The sequence below is a fragment of the Antechinus flavipes genome, chromosome 1 (assembly GCF_016432865.1).
Source record: "Antechinus flavipes isolate AdamAnt ecotype Samford, QLD, Australia chromosome 1, AdamAnt_v2, whole genome shotgun sequence".
NCBI lineage: Eukaryota > Metazoa > Chordata > Mammalia > Dasyuromorphia > Dasyuridae > Antechinus > Antechinus flavipes.
The window spans coordinates 185,820,517-185,834,091 of record NC_067398.1 but is presented as its reverse complement, the minus strand read 5'-3'; the positions used below and the strand labels follow the sequence as shown (position 1 = coordinate 185,834,091).

The window sequence follows — 13,575 nt, the reverse complement described above, 5'->3', positions numbered from 1 at the left end:
TGTATGTATGTATGTGTGTGTGTGTGTGTATATATGTGTGTGTGTTGTGTGTGTGTGTGTGTATAATAATATGAAAGTAGAAGTGTCCATCTTTTCTGTACTTCCTTGTAAATTGTAAATGTTCAATTTACAATTGCAAATGTTCTTTTGTTCTCTGCTGCATAACTTTATTTTTCTCCCTTTTATCCCCATCTCCACCTCCAAGCAGGCTATAGTTAAGAAAGGATATATTTATGTTACATATATAGATACATATACACTATCTCTGCTGACTGTCATTAAATTCTGCTCCATAATTTGGCTTACTCTTATCTATCTCCTCTTCCGTCCTTCCCCTCAGGGATCCTTTCCTTGTCTTCTTCAACCACCTATCCCTCCCCCCTTATTTATAGATTTGAGGGTGCTATACCTTTCATGGTATATATGAAGTTTTGCCTATTTAATCTATTCCCTATGAGTAGGTTTTCAGAACTACTAGCCCAGTAAGCCTCTGTGTCTGTTCTTCCTCTGCACCTCATTTGTATAACCCGATTACTATTATTACTTAACTCTGCCCAGTCTTTCTTTTGAACCTGCCCTCTTGTTGATGTGAATCTTAAACATTATATTCATTTCCCATGTTAAAAAAAAAAAATGTCTACGCAAATTCTTTAAATATCCATTTTTCCTCATTTGATTTTAACTTTGCTAGATATATTTTTGGCCTCACGTCTAGTTCTTTTGATTGTCAATAGATCTGATTCTAGGCTCTGTAGTCTTTTATTGTGACTGTCTTGTACAATTCTAATTGTAACTGCAGCCTATTTGAATTGTTTTTTTCTTGTTTCTTGCAAATTTTTCTCAGATCTGGGGACTTCAAAGTTTGGCAATAACATTCCTATGTGTTTTCCACAAAGGTTCTCATTGCTGTATCTATTATCATATTATTGTGTCAAGATCCTTTTTTTTTTTTGGTCACAACTTTAAGGTAGTCCAATTATATTCTTATATTTTCCTCTTCTGGATTTGTTCTCCAGATCTGTTGTTTTTCTTATAAAATGTTTCACATTCTGTGAACTATTTGCATTTTTGATTTTCTTCCCGAGTTATTTTTACCTTCTGAATCCAATTCTCCCTGTGCAACAGGAGAACTGTTCGGTTCTGCAAATATGTATTGTATCTAGGATATACTGCAACATATTTAACATATATAGGACTGCTTGCCATCTTGGGGGGGGGGGAGTGGAAGGAGGGAGGGGAAAAAACAAAACATAAGCGAGTGCAAGGGATAATGTTGTAAAAAATTACCCTGGCATGGATTCTGTCAATACAAAGTTATTATTAAATAAAATAAAATTTAAATTTAAAAAAATAAATAAATAATGTTTCACATTCTAATTCATTCTTTTCTATTTTTTCATTCTTTATAATCTGTTTTGTTCTTAGTCTCTCATAGATTTCCCTTGACCAATTCTAATTTTCAAAGAGTTATTTTCATCTTTGAAAGTCTAATTTGATTTTTAAATTATTTTTTGAGTTTTTCTATAAATTTTCTCTGAGCAGGGAGCCATTTCACATTACTCTTTGGGATAGAATCTCTTTTTACTTAAATGTCTTCCTCTAAAGATGAATCCCAGTCTTCCCATATTTGTGGTTCCTGCTGAGGCTATAGCCACACCCAGCTAGCCCCAGGACTCCCCTTTGATGTTTCTATGGAGTGTTTCAGGTTAATCCCAGTTTAGGTTTTCCAGATCTTTCTTGTTGTATCGGAGGACCTTGTTCTGCGCCTAGTCATCTTGATTTTTCACCAGTCTATTTGCCCTGAGATGCAAATTTGTTCCATTTGTAGAGGAAATCTGGAGAACTTGAAATTTACTAATCTACTCCACCATCTTCCCAGAATCCTCTCCAGGAATATCACTTTATTAATACAGACAATGGTTTTAGGAAAGAGGAAAGATTGGAAAAAGAATAGCTAGATCTAAGTGAGAGATGGTGGCTCTGAAACTTGTCCTGTGAGTAGAGGAAAGAGTTCAAGAGATTTTATAGAACTTGAATCCGTAGAAATTTCAAATTGATTGGGTATGGGTTGTTGTAAGGGATGTAAAATTGACTTGTGGAAACTATAGCTTGGGTCATACCACAGATGATGGCACCTTTAACAGACATAAGAAAGCCAAGAAAGATAAGAGTTCTGTGGATTTTGAAATGCCTCTAGGACATCCAGCAAAACTGTTGACAGAATGGGGTTGGAATTTAGGAAGGTATATTGGATATATAGACATGAAAATCATCCACATTGAACCTATGAAAATTGATGAGTTCCCCAAGAGTATATAGAAAAAGAAGAAAAGAGTCCAAGATGGTTCCTAGTGGACCTTTGCTTGATTAAAACCTGTGGTTGATAATCCAGCAAAGGAGCATCAAACAAACCAGAGTAGAATTTTGGGGAAAGGAGGAGCAACTTGTCCACAGTCACACAGATAGTATTAAGTATCTGAAGCTGGATTTGAACTCAGGTCTTCCTGATTCCAGGGCCAGTGTTTTATATACTGCTACCCTAGAAGAGGATACTTAAAATGGTTACTATACTTTTATTTCTTCCTTTTTGGCTAATATGCATTTTCTACCAAACCTTATGAAATTAGTTATACTTACAAAACAGTGAGAATCTTTGGAAAATGCCAGAGGACTTATTTTCAAATGACAAATGCCCAGTTTTGTGATTTTTAAACTTAGCTGTCAGAAGTGTTTCAATGTAATATATTTCTTAGGATGTAGCAAATTTCTGTGCTAAATTTATCATTTGAGACGTTTTTCTCCTTTTTTTTTTAGCTTGTCAAAATTCCCAAAAATGATCCTCCAAATGAAGTGCATAACTTTAACTTCTACTTGTCAAATGTTGGCAAAGATAACCCTCAGGGAAGCTTTGACTGCATCCAGCAAACTGTCTCAAGGTGAGTACATATGTTAAGTGATGATCAGAGAAAAGTATTTGTATTTATGTCTGGGACTTTTATTACACTGTAGAATGGTGGTTAGAATATTTTGATGGTAAAGCAGATTTTTATTAAAAAATTAATTAACATTATAGAGAGCATACTTTCAAAGCAAATTGGCTACATATTTCATATTTCTTAACATTCTATTTCTAATTGACATAAGCCCTTATACCTTTTCCTGATCAATAAAGTAACTTTAGTGCTTCCTTCCTAAATTTCAGTTGGTTAAGCCACTCCTCAGGACATAGCTTTTGGTGTTGGCCAGTCAAGTCACAATCCTGATTCTTGTGGAGTGCTTAGTAAATATCCCAATATATTACTTTTAATGGAAAGAAAAAAACATTAGGGATTGAGGATCAATGTAAAGAAATAATGCACATAATTGAAATATTACTTTAAAACATGAAAAAGAAGGCAAAAAGTAGACATTTATTAAGCACTTATGTGCTAAGATCTAGGGATACAGATAGAAGCAAAAAAGAATGACAGACAACACCTGCATCCAAAGAACTTACATTCTTATGGGGAGAAGATAACATGCAAAAAGGAGGTGGAAAGGGGGAGGGAGAAGCAAAGACGTGGTTGTGAAAACTAAAGGAAGTTGGGAACAGTACTTGAAGAAGACTGGCTCTTCCACAAAATGGAGGCTTCAGAACCAGTGGGTTTTAACTGTAGTTAAGGCACATATTCTTACTTACCAAGGTGGTCAGTGTGAAATTAACAGAAATTTATGTCTTTAATTTAGTATCTAATATATTCATCATTGGGGACCCTGTGACATTTATAGATAAATAGGCATGTTATCTGTTCTGTGATTTACATGTGGTGATATTCTTTGATTTTTATGATTTCTGATCTTTTTGTGTCTATAAAACTTATCTCATGAACAACATTGTAAACTTGAAGGAGAGACTGCCTTATATTTACTCATTATCTCATAATTTGACCTCAGTAAATACTAATTTGACTGGATTCTTTTATTAACTTCTGACTGGCTCTTTTCAAGTTCCCCTTTGTAAGGCCTTGAGCCACAAGAAGCTGTTTGGAGTTTATGTTTAAAGCAAGCACAAACTAAAATGCCATTCTGAATTGCAATTGTAATTGTAATTATACTTTGAAAGACCTAAGAAAACATTAGGGAAGTCTCTAAGCAATCAGTGATTAAAAAAAAAAAAATTAAAACAATGATTTTCATTTATTTATTGTGGTCTTTCACTAATGCTAAAATCTGTCTCTTGTCTTTCATCCCAATATGTTACCTTAACTTCTAGTTAACATTTCTTCCTTTGCAAATGACATTTTATTATGTAAGTATGTGACATTATTAGGCTAATCATTAACAGAAATTAGTCAATATGTATACTTTGGCAATTCCATATAGCAAAATAATACTGGGAAAGGTACTTTAAAGATTCTGCTATTTCTTATATTTAAGAGGATTTTTCCCTTACTTTTGACCTCGCTGAAATATGTTAAAATGGTTATCTTAAATCTTAATTACTAAGCTCTAATGTTCTTAGCACTGATTACCAGTAATTATGAACTACTGGCCTTTGAGCAATATGAAAAGACTAGTCTCACCCTTTTACCAAAAATTCCAAGGGACTAACTAAAAATTTTCATTTTGAATTTGCTTGAAATATAACTAGTTTTATCCACTGAGATTTGGAAGTATTGTTTTTTATTATAGGGATTTTTTGATTCCCTTGGTGTACTGCCTGGAATGTACTTTCTCCTCACTTCAGTCTTTAGGCTTTTTTTTCTAGACTCAGCTCAAATCCTACCTTTTGTAGACTGGCTTTTTCCTTTCCCTAGTTCCTACTGCCTTCACTTTGAGATGACCTATATGTATCTTATAAGTACATCATTAAAGTTATATCTCCAGCATTGAAATGTGAACTCCTTGAAGGGGAAGTATTCTTGTCTGTTTTGTTTTTTGTATCCCCAATTCTTGACTTTACTGTTTGACTTGTAGTAAGAATTTAATAAATACTTGTTGATTGATTCTTTTTAAAATATATATATTTTACCCAATTACATAAAAACAATTTCTTGAGTTCCTAATTCTATCTCCTTTCTTCTTCCCTGAGAACAGTAAGCAATCTGATGTAAGTTTATGCGTGTGTATTCATGTAAAACATTTATATATTTAATCATTTAGTGGAAGAAAACTGAACAAAAAAAGTAAAAATTTGTAAGCTTTACTCTGTATTCATTTCTTTCTCTGGAGGATGATAATATTTTTCATCATGAGTCCTTTGGGATTGCCTTGGATCATTGTATTGCTGAGAATAGTTAAGTTATTCAGTTCTGCATCATACAGTATTGATGTTGCTGAATACAGTGTTCTACTGAGCACCATGCATTCTTAAAAATCCTCTGCCTCTGATTCTTACTAGAACTGCAAATCACAAAGTTCTAGATAGTGTCTAAGGACATATTTGAACTTGAGAGTTCCTGTCTCCAGGGTTAGCACCTATACCCCTAGCTGTCAAACAGAATTTTACCCATAGTATTATTGCTTTAGAGGAAAATGTTCACCAGAAATCTCTCTCTCCATTGTCATTCCATGTTATGTTAGTCTTGAAGTTTAAACACAAATTAAACTAATTAAAACAAGTTAAACTTCTCTCACTTAGCTGATTTCTAGTTCTATATGTCACCTAGTAGATGATACTAACACATTTTGAGAAATACAAATTTTAACACTTGTGAACCAGCTCTTAAAACAACTTTTTAAACCTATAAAACTGGTTTTTAAAGAATCAACCCATAGTTCTATTTCCTCTTGTATAATAAAGAATAAGAAAGTTGCATCCTGTGATGTTATTTGTTTAAAGAAAGTTAAAGAATCTGCAGCTAAAGTTTAAAATTTTTGGAATAAAGTTGCTTTTTTAAAAATGTTAAATTGCTACCAGTTATTCATTCCCTATCAGTGAATTTTAAGTAGAAAGGCAAGTATAAATTTGTATAAAGTGCTTGAGGATCCTTGGCTTGCTAGAATTTTGTCACTAACTAGAACATTATTTATACAAATTTAAGTCTCACTATTCAGCTAAAGATTTGTCCTGTAAAGAAAGAATTTATAAAAGTTGCTTTTAAACAGACTTCATTCAGTTCTAGGAAAAATCAGGAGTAGAGGATTCTTAATCACATGTGGCACTCATAAGTTGCCATAGTCCTAGGATAACCCTATTTGGCTCTATTTCTCCACAAAGGCTTGCGGCTTTATTAGGTATTTGTCTTACCCATTCTATTTGAGGTACAAAAGAAATTAGAGGAAGATATCAGAAGAGAATAATTTTAAAACTTCTAGCTTGCCCCTCTACTGATCAAAAAATAAGTTTAAAATAGTCATCTCTCACAAAGCTACTTTGTTATTCTACAGTTCTGGTGCCTCACAGCTCAATTGCCTGGGATTTATACAAGATAAAATTACAGTATGTGCAACAAATGACTCCTATCAAATGACAAGAGAACGAATGACCCAGGCAGAAGAGGAATCCCGTAACCGAAGTACAAAGGTTATAAAACCTGGTGGACCATTTGTAGGTGTGTATGAGCTTCCTTTTTTTTTTTTAAACCTCTCTCATAAAGAGCGATTGAAGTAGCTTAGGTTGCCATGTATAAATTCCCCTTTAATTATTAATTTATTAAATCAAAGAAATTGATTGTCAGGGAAAATGGCTGTGCAAATTTTTATGTAGTGAAAATTATTCCCTAAGAATACCATGTTTTATTAAAAAAAATTGTTTTTATTTTGTTGAAGGTGATTTTTTTCCTTTAGTTTATTGCTGTACAAAAATTTATATTTTTAATTCTAAGAACATGGCATAGATTAGAAGTGTTGTATGCTTCCTTGCCACCAGAGAATGTTATTTTGATAATCAAAAATGTTGCGTGATTCTTGTTTTATACTTTAATAATTTTTAAAATAAAAGGTTCTCTATTAATAGATTTATTTTTTATTTTTTGGTTTAGTGATTCACCCATTGCAGACTTTTCCTTGCCTTTTTAGTGAACAATTTGGAAAGGAATTTTTATCTCCAAAAGCTATCCTTTCCTAAACCCCAGGGTACAAGCACTAATGGAACCAAATCTAATTACTTCGGTTCTTTAGGCAGTCATCTATTCTTGTACTTTTTTCATCTGTTAGGCAAGAGATTTGCTAAAAATTCAGGCTTCCCCAATTCCACTTAACATAGCCACCGAAGCGAAGACCATGAGAATGGCATAAAGGTGATTGCCATCCATGTCCCTTATTTTGTCTTGATATAGAGAAATAGGTATTTATCAGACCTCTTGACATATTCATTTTGATGACTGTCAATACTATCAGGAATTAGGATTAACCCTATGTCAGTTTTTAACAACAAAAGTACTTTTTTTTAAAAATGAAGTATTAATTTCAAAATTTAAATTCTAGCAGTGACAGCCTCTTGTGAGGACCAAGCTCCTTAATCTTCATCTTTCCATGGCTGAGTATAATTCTGCTTCTGTTTTTCCTTCTATGTGTAAGCCAACTACAATGCAATCTGTGTTTAGAAAATACACTTCTGTCATTAATAGGCACTTTTTTGGAACAGGGCCAATGCTCCTGGGAACTAGTGCTTAGCTTAGATACACTTGGTTTGGTTTAACAACAATTCATAACTTCCCCAGGTGTCTGTACACACAGGACCAAATTCTCTCTTCAGCAGGCAACCACCAAAGAGCATTTTTTCCCTCTTCTGAGTGAAATAAGTCTTCCAGTCCCTTTCACGCCTTTTATCCTCTGAATTGACCTAATTAAACTTATGTACCAATTATCTAATCTTGCTGTATTATTAAGATTCAAAATATTGCATTTATTTCATCCCCTCCCTTTTTAACTAAAAGTTTTAGAGATGGATGTGGTATAGATCACTTCTTTATTTAACATGTCCTAAAAGTTTTATCAAAAATATATATATATTTAAAATATATATATATTTGAACTTTGTAAGGGAATCAAAGAGGTTTTGAGGGTGGGAAGAATAAAATAGAAAGCAAGTTAAGAATTTCTACCCCTGGTCAAGCCAGTTGGAAATGTTTTGATTTATTATAAAATAAAAATCAATTGCAGCAGGAGGAGGAGGGGTCAATAGACAGGGGTTTAAGGACTTGGTTGCATATCAGTGATGATTTTCTAATTAAAAACTTTGACTTCAAATCAGAATGGTTTGAAGGTTTTAAATAGACTTATTAAATAGATTTCAACTACTAGAGACTTCTTGTTCCTCTAACAGTACTTTGTGGTTAGCTTGCATGGAGTTTAAAATGCCTAGGTTCCAACAAGCTACACAGTGAAAATTGTAATGATACTAAAAGATAACCAGCTTACTTCACTGTTAAGGTGAAAAAAAAGGACAGTATAATTTGTCATCATTGATGGGTGAGCAGCGTCATCCTTTCAAGAGATAATATAAGGACTCAGGAGTTTTAGATTGAATCTTCCTGTTTCAATGAAGATCAATGAACATTGTGTTTGTTGTGTACAATGGTACTTTTTTTCTTATGTACTATTTTAGTTATGATTGCACCCAACCATTGTAGACATTGTAGTTGTTTTCTACCTTGCAATTAATAATTTCCCTTGGAAACATTTCTTAGGACCTCAGTTAGTTCATTTTTCTGTGTTAGGAATTTGTTGAATCTTCATAACTTTGCTCAGATAAGCCTCCTTCTCTCTGACTTTGCCCACCCAGCCTGGTTCGGTCTCTTATCATTTCACACCAGACAGTTGTTAGAGCCTGTTTATTAGTCTCTATCTCTCTCCCCCCACTTCAGGCCATCCTTTACCGGGCTGTCAGGATCTGACCACGTCTTCAACCTTTTCAGCAAACTCCACTGACTCCCTATCAATGCTAGTAGCAAATATAAGATGCTCTGTTTGAATTTCAAAGCTGGCTCCCCTCCAAGTCCCAGCTAAAATCTCACTTCTTTCAAAGAAGACCTTCTTGATATCCTCCAATGCTAGTACCTTCCCTCTCTTGATATCTTCAACTTATCCTGTATGTCTTATTTGTTCATAATTGTTTTTCTTATTAGACTAAGCCTGGCACATAAGAGCTACTTTAATAAATGTATATAGACTTGAGTTTTTCTCAGGCTTTTTCCTCATCCTTATTGATCCAGCTACTTACAGTCACCCATAGAGTATCCTTTCATGTTTTTAAATACTATTGTTACAGCTTTCTTCAGCTTCTTTTTTTCCAGGCTAAATGACCCTAAGGCTTTTTAACCTTTCTCTATGACTTGTGCTAACCTTCTAATCATTTTCATTGCTCTCTTCTGAATTCTCTGCAGTTCTTCTCATCTCTGAGTTCAAAACCGGACAGACTGCTTTAATGCTTTTTAAGATGTCTACATTGCTATCTCGTTTATATTCATTTTTTGTGGCATTGCATCTCTTTCGGTGATATTTCTCTGATCTTTTCGCATCTTTCCGTTTCAACCATTTGGTCAAGTTTATTTCAGATTCTTTTCTCTTAAATGCTAACTAGCCGCCCACATTTTGTCATGAGCAAATAATCTTTAAAATAAATTTAAAATAATAATAAATATAATAATATTTAGAACAGTTGTATAGCCTTCATAAAACAGAATGCCCTTAACTGGAGTGCCAAGTTAAAAGGCAATGATGCCTTTCAAAAAATTTCATGTTTAGCTGTACTAAATAATTTACCTCATTGCTTATATGCTCATTGAGCAGTATGGATGTTTATAGTATTTCTATACTACTTTTAGTCATTATTTTTGAAGTCCAGCATCAGTGTGCTGGCCAAAGCCATTGCCTTTTATTCCTACTCCACCCTGACCCCAAGCCAGAAAAACAATTTCAAAAAACAAATTGACCATATCTACTCTTTTCTGGGGCATGGTATTTTGTCTATTTCAACTTGCTTATTTTGAGAGTTGTAAGAGATGGGAATGAATCTCTCCATCTGAGTGGAGAAGATCAGTACTATTAGGTATCCATCTTAATATACTGAAAAATGGATTCAGATGAACAGTCCCCAGGTCATATATACAACACAGTTAGATACACTGCCACCAGCTATATAAAGAACTCTAGGGATTGATTAGAAGTTGAATCTGGAAAGAATTATATTCTCCCACAGCTTTCCTAATTCTTGTACCTTAATAGTTCTTGCTATATTTTTTTGGCTTATTTTATAAGTTACTAATGTTTTCTTTCTTTCATATTATTCTGAATTGGAGTTTAAGAATGGGTAAAAGGTTGTACAAATATTCATCACTGATTGTGCACATGATAGATTGTGTCATAACAACTTAATCAAAAGATTTGTAAAATTCAACTAAGGAGAAAAAGGGACCAGCTTACCTGGTTAACTTTAGGCACCTGCCTAGACTTTTCTACAGTATCACTACCCTGATAATTACTACTGTACCCTCCTAATCAATCCTACGTCTTCCTCAGTGAAGAAAGTGGCTAAAGCTAAACAAGCATGTGGAATGCTTCTTGTGAATGAGGGAATGAAACTAATTGCCATGTAGTGAAGAAAGGATTGCCATTTTATGTGCTTGTTAACATTTATCTTCTATTTGACCATGAAACTATACCTGTTTACTTTGGTTAGGATGTGTTTAGCTAAGATTAGGGGTGGAAAGATTTGTCATGGTAGAAATTTAGAAACACTCCAATGATCTCTAAAATTAAGTGGGAAAAGTAAAATTTTTAAATCATATTTCTTCCCCATGTCATAGACCTTGTCAACGGTCTTCATTGTATACTTAGAAAAATGGAATGTTTTTTTTCTCATTAATTATGTCCAAGTTAAATGGTAGAAAGAGATTCCTTGATCATTCAAGCTTAACTTTAGTCAGGATAATAAAAAATAGGTCATCTCTCTTCACATCAGCTATTGTTCTAACCTCGATTATAAAGAAGCACTGACAAAATCATATTTAGAGTTTCATAACTATAGTCCAGTGTGTTAAGCTGTCAAACAGCTAGTTAATTAAGGAGCATAGACATATGGCTGCTTTCAAAGTAGTTTGGTAAGGTTTTGAGGAGAGTTAATCAAAACGCACAGAATCACATTAAAAGGCTTCCCTTCCCTCTTCTTTTTTTTTTTTTTTTTTTTTTTTTGCTCAATAAATCATGTACTTAAATACAGTGCCCATTTCTGCCAAGCCCCTCCATATTTGCAAGAACCATTTATTTAATAATCAAAAATAAAAAAAAAAGATTTAGTGAGATTATGTTCTTATATGGATGTGATCAGCATAAAGATAGTGGGGAAAGCCTTCTTTTTCTCTTTGCAGAGACATAAATAAATCACCATCCTTCCTTTGCTGAGGAATGAAAATCTGCTTATTTGGCAATTTCTGACATTTTTGAGTTTGCAAAATTTTTAGCTCTATCATTGATAAGAACATATAATTGCTAGGCTCTAGCCCTATAGTTTATGCCTTCAATGAAAAGGTTAATTTACTCTATATGTAACTGTCATATTTAACTAGCCATTCTCAGTGCAGACTGCAACAATTTTTTGTAATCTCACCATGTGATTTTTTTTTTTTTCTAGATTTTTGTGCAGGACAGAAAAAAAAAAACTATATAATACAAAAGTTGATATTTTCATATCAACTTTTTGTTCTGCATATGTTGGAATATTCATTTATCAATTATTAAATTCATTTTTTTAAAAAGAAAGCAATTAAATTAGGAGTAAGGAGGTTTGGTTATTGTACTAACTCTGGTCCCTTTGTGACTTTGGGCAAATCATTTTAATTCTCTGGATCTCAGGAATTGGACTAATATGATCTCATCAGAGTCTAGCTGAACCTGAGCTGACAGAAATTTTTTTGAACTAACTTTAAGATAACAAATGGAGGAGGGAGGATGGCCTTTGGAAAATGAAATGTGAAGATAGCGACGTCAGAATACTGACAGAAGGTCATCATAGCATGCAGACTGACCACTGTCTTTTTCACTGGCCCCAGGTAAAAGAGTACAAATTCGGAAAGCACCTCAAGTTGTTCCAGATGCAGTACCCGAGAGAAAAAGGTCAACTCCTATTAACCCTGCAAATACGATACGAAAGATCCATTTAAACAACAGTGTTTCTCAGCGGCCCTATAGGGACAGAGTGATTCACCTCCTGGCATTGAAGACATACAAGAAACCAGAACTATTTGCTCGATTACAGAAAGATGGCGTTAATCAAAAAGACAAGAACTCCCTTGGAGCCATCCTTCAACAGGTGAGACCAGTTTAATCTATGGTCATTTCTTGCTTGCTCTTCTTTAAATAGAGAACTGTCAAGCTCAGTTTAGTAAGGGGACAGTTTAGAAAATATAACTCATTTGTGCACTTTTGAATTACCCCAGGATAGCCATTTAATTGATAAATGAAATAGAAAACTTGAATTGATTATGTGGACTGTCTAAACTAAAAGAATATGTACACCACACATTTCTTGAATCGGAACATTTGGATCATAATTTAAAGTTGCAAGGTCTTGAGCAACTCATTCAATCTCTTTCAGCCAGTTTCCTTATCTGTAAAATGGGAGTGGTGAATCTTAAATGGCTATTAAGATGCCTTCTGTCTCTAAATTATGACTTAGAAAATGGAAACAAGAAAGAATATTTTGTACTTTTCATTGAATTAACTTAATAATTACCCCAGTTTCCATTGAAGCGCAAAATTTGCGCTTTTTAATTGTCTTGAGGTGTTAGATGATTTGAATATTAAAAAAAAAACTGATCCAAGAAACAAAATCAGCTTAAGTTGAGGGAAAGGTATATACTACAGGCAGATTACAAAGCAATTGCATTACAGTATAGAGGTGACAGGTTAATAAGAGTGACAAGATGGATAGTCACAATTTTGATATGTTTTGATAAGACTTGATTATGATATGTGCATATTTGTTTGCAAAGATGTCTAAAAGCTTGGGTGTGCATGAAATTTGGATGAATGGAGCATTTGAGATGTCTATGGGGACCCCACACTTCTTACGCACTTGAAATCATAAGTTATAATATTAGGAGAACCTAGACAAAGTAAAGAAAGAAGTTATTCATAGGAAATTAATTTCCTTTAAATTAGCCAAATAAACCTTCCATCCCCTTTTTCCCTGTCCCCAATATTTCTTAAAATTTCTTCTTAGTAACTTTCCAAAGTAAAATAAAAATTCCTTAAGGACAAAACCTGATTCAGTTTTATCTTTTTTGTCCCCAGTGCTTGATGTTGAATAGGCATTTAAAAAATACAGTATCAATTTATATCTAATTGAATTAATATCTGTATCTGTGCAGCTTATAAATATATTACTTAAAATTTCACTGCCTTTCCATTCTCTATTGTTCATGGAAATGGATAGTAAGCTTACCCCAAAGAACATGTAAAAGACATATAGAGAAAGACCAAGGGATTGTCCACAAACTGGTTAATCATCTCCTGAGTAATAAAAGTTGAAAAGTTGCATAAACTAATCCTGTTCCTTCTCTGCTAATAGAGATGTTTGTTGATTTCTTGCTCAACTTGATTATTACAAGTCATCTTTTAAAAGTTAATTCATCTAGTTGATAGCTCCTCAAA

General features: G+C 33.5%; 1 protein-coding gene across 1 annotated transcript in view; it reads left to right on the top strand.

Moving 5' to 3' along the window:
* The window catches only part of ELL2 (elongation factor for RNA polymerase II 2), an 86,046-nt gene that overhangs the window by 50,664 nt on the left and 21,807 nt on the right, over window positions 1-13,575 (top strand). The window contains exons 3-5 of the mRNA XM_051994002.1: window positions 2,815-2,936; window positions 6,370-6,533; window positions 11,973-12,232. Coding sequence (XP_051849962.1) covers window positions 2,815-2,936; window positions 6,370-6,533; window positions 11,973-12,232 — 546 coding nt within the window. The remainder of the gene's footprint in view (window positions 1-2,814; window positions 2,937-6,369; window positions 6,534-11,972; window positions 12,233-13,575) is intronic.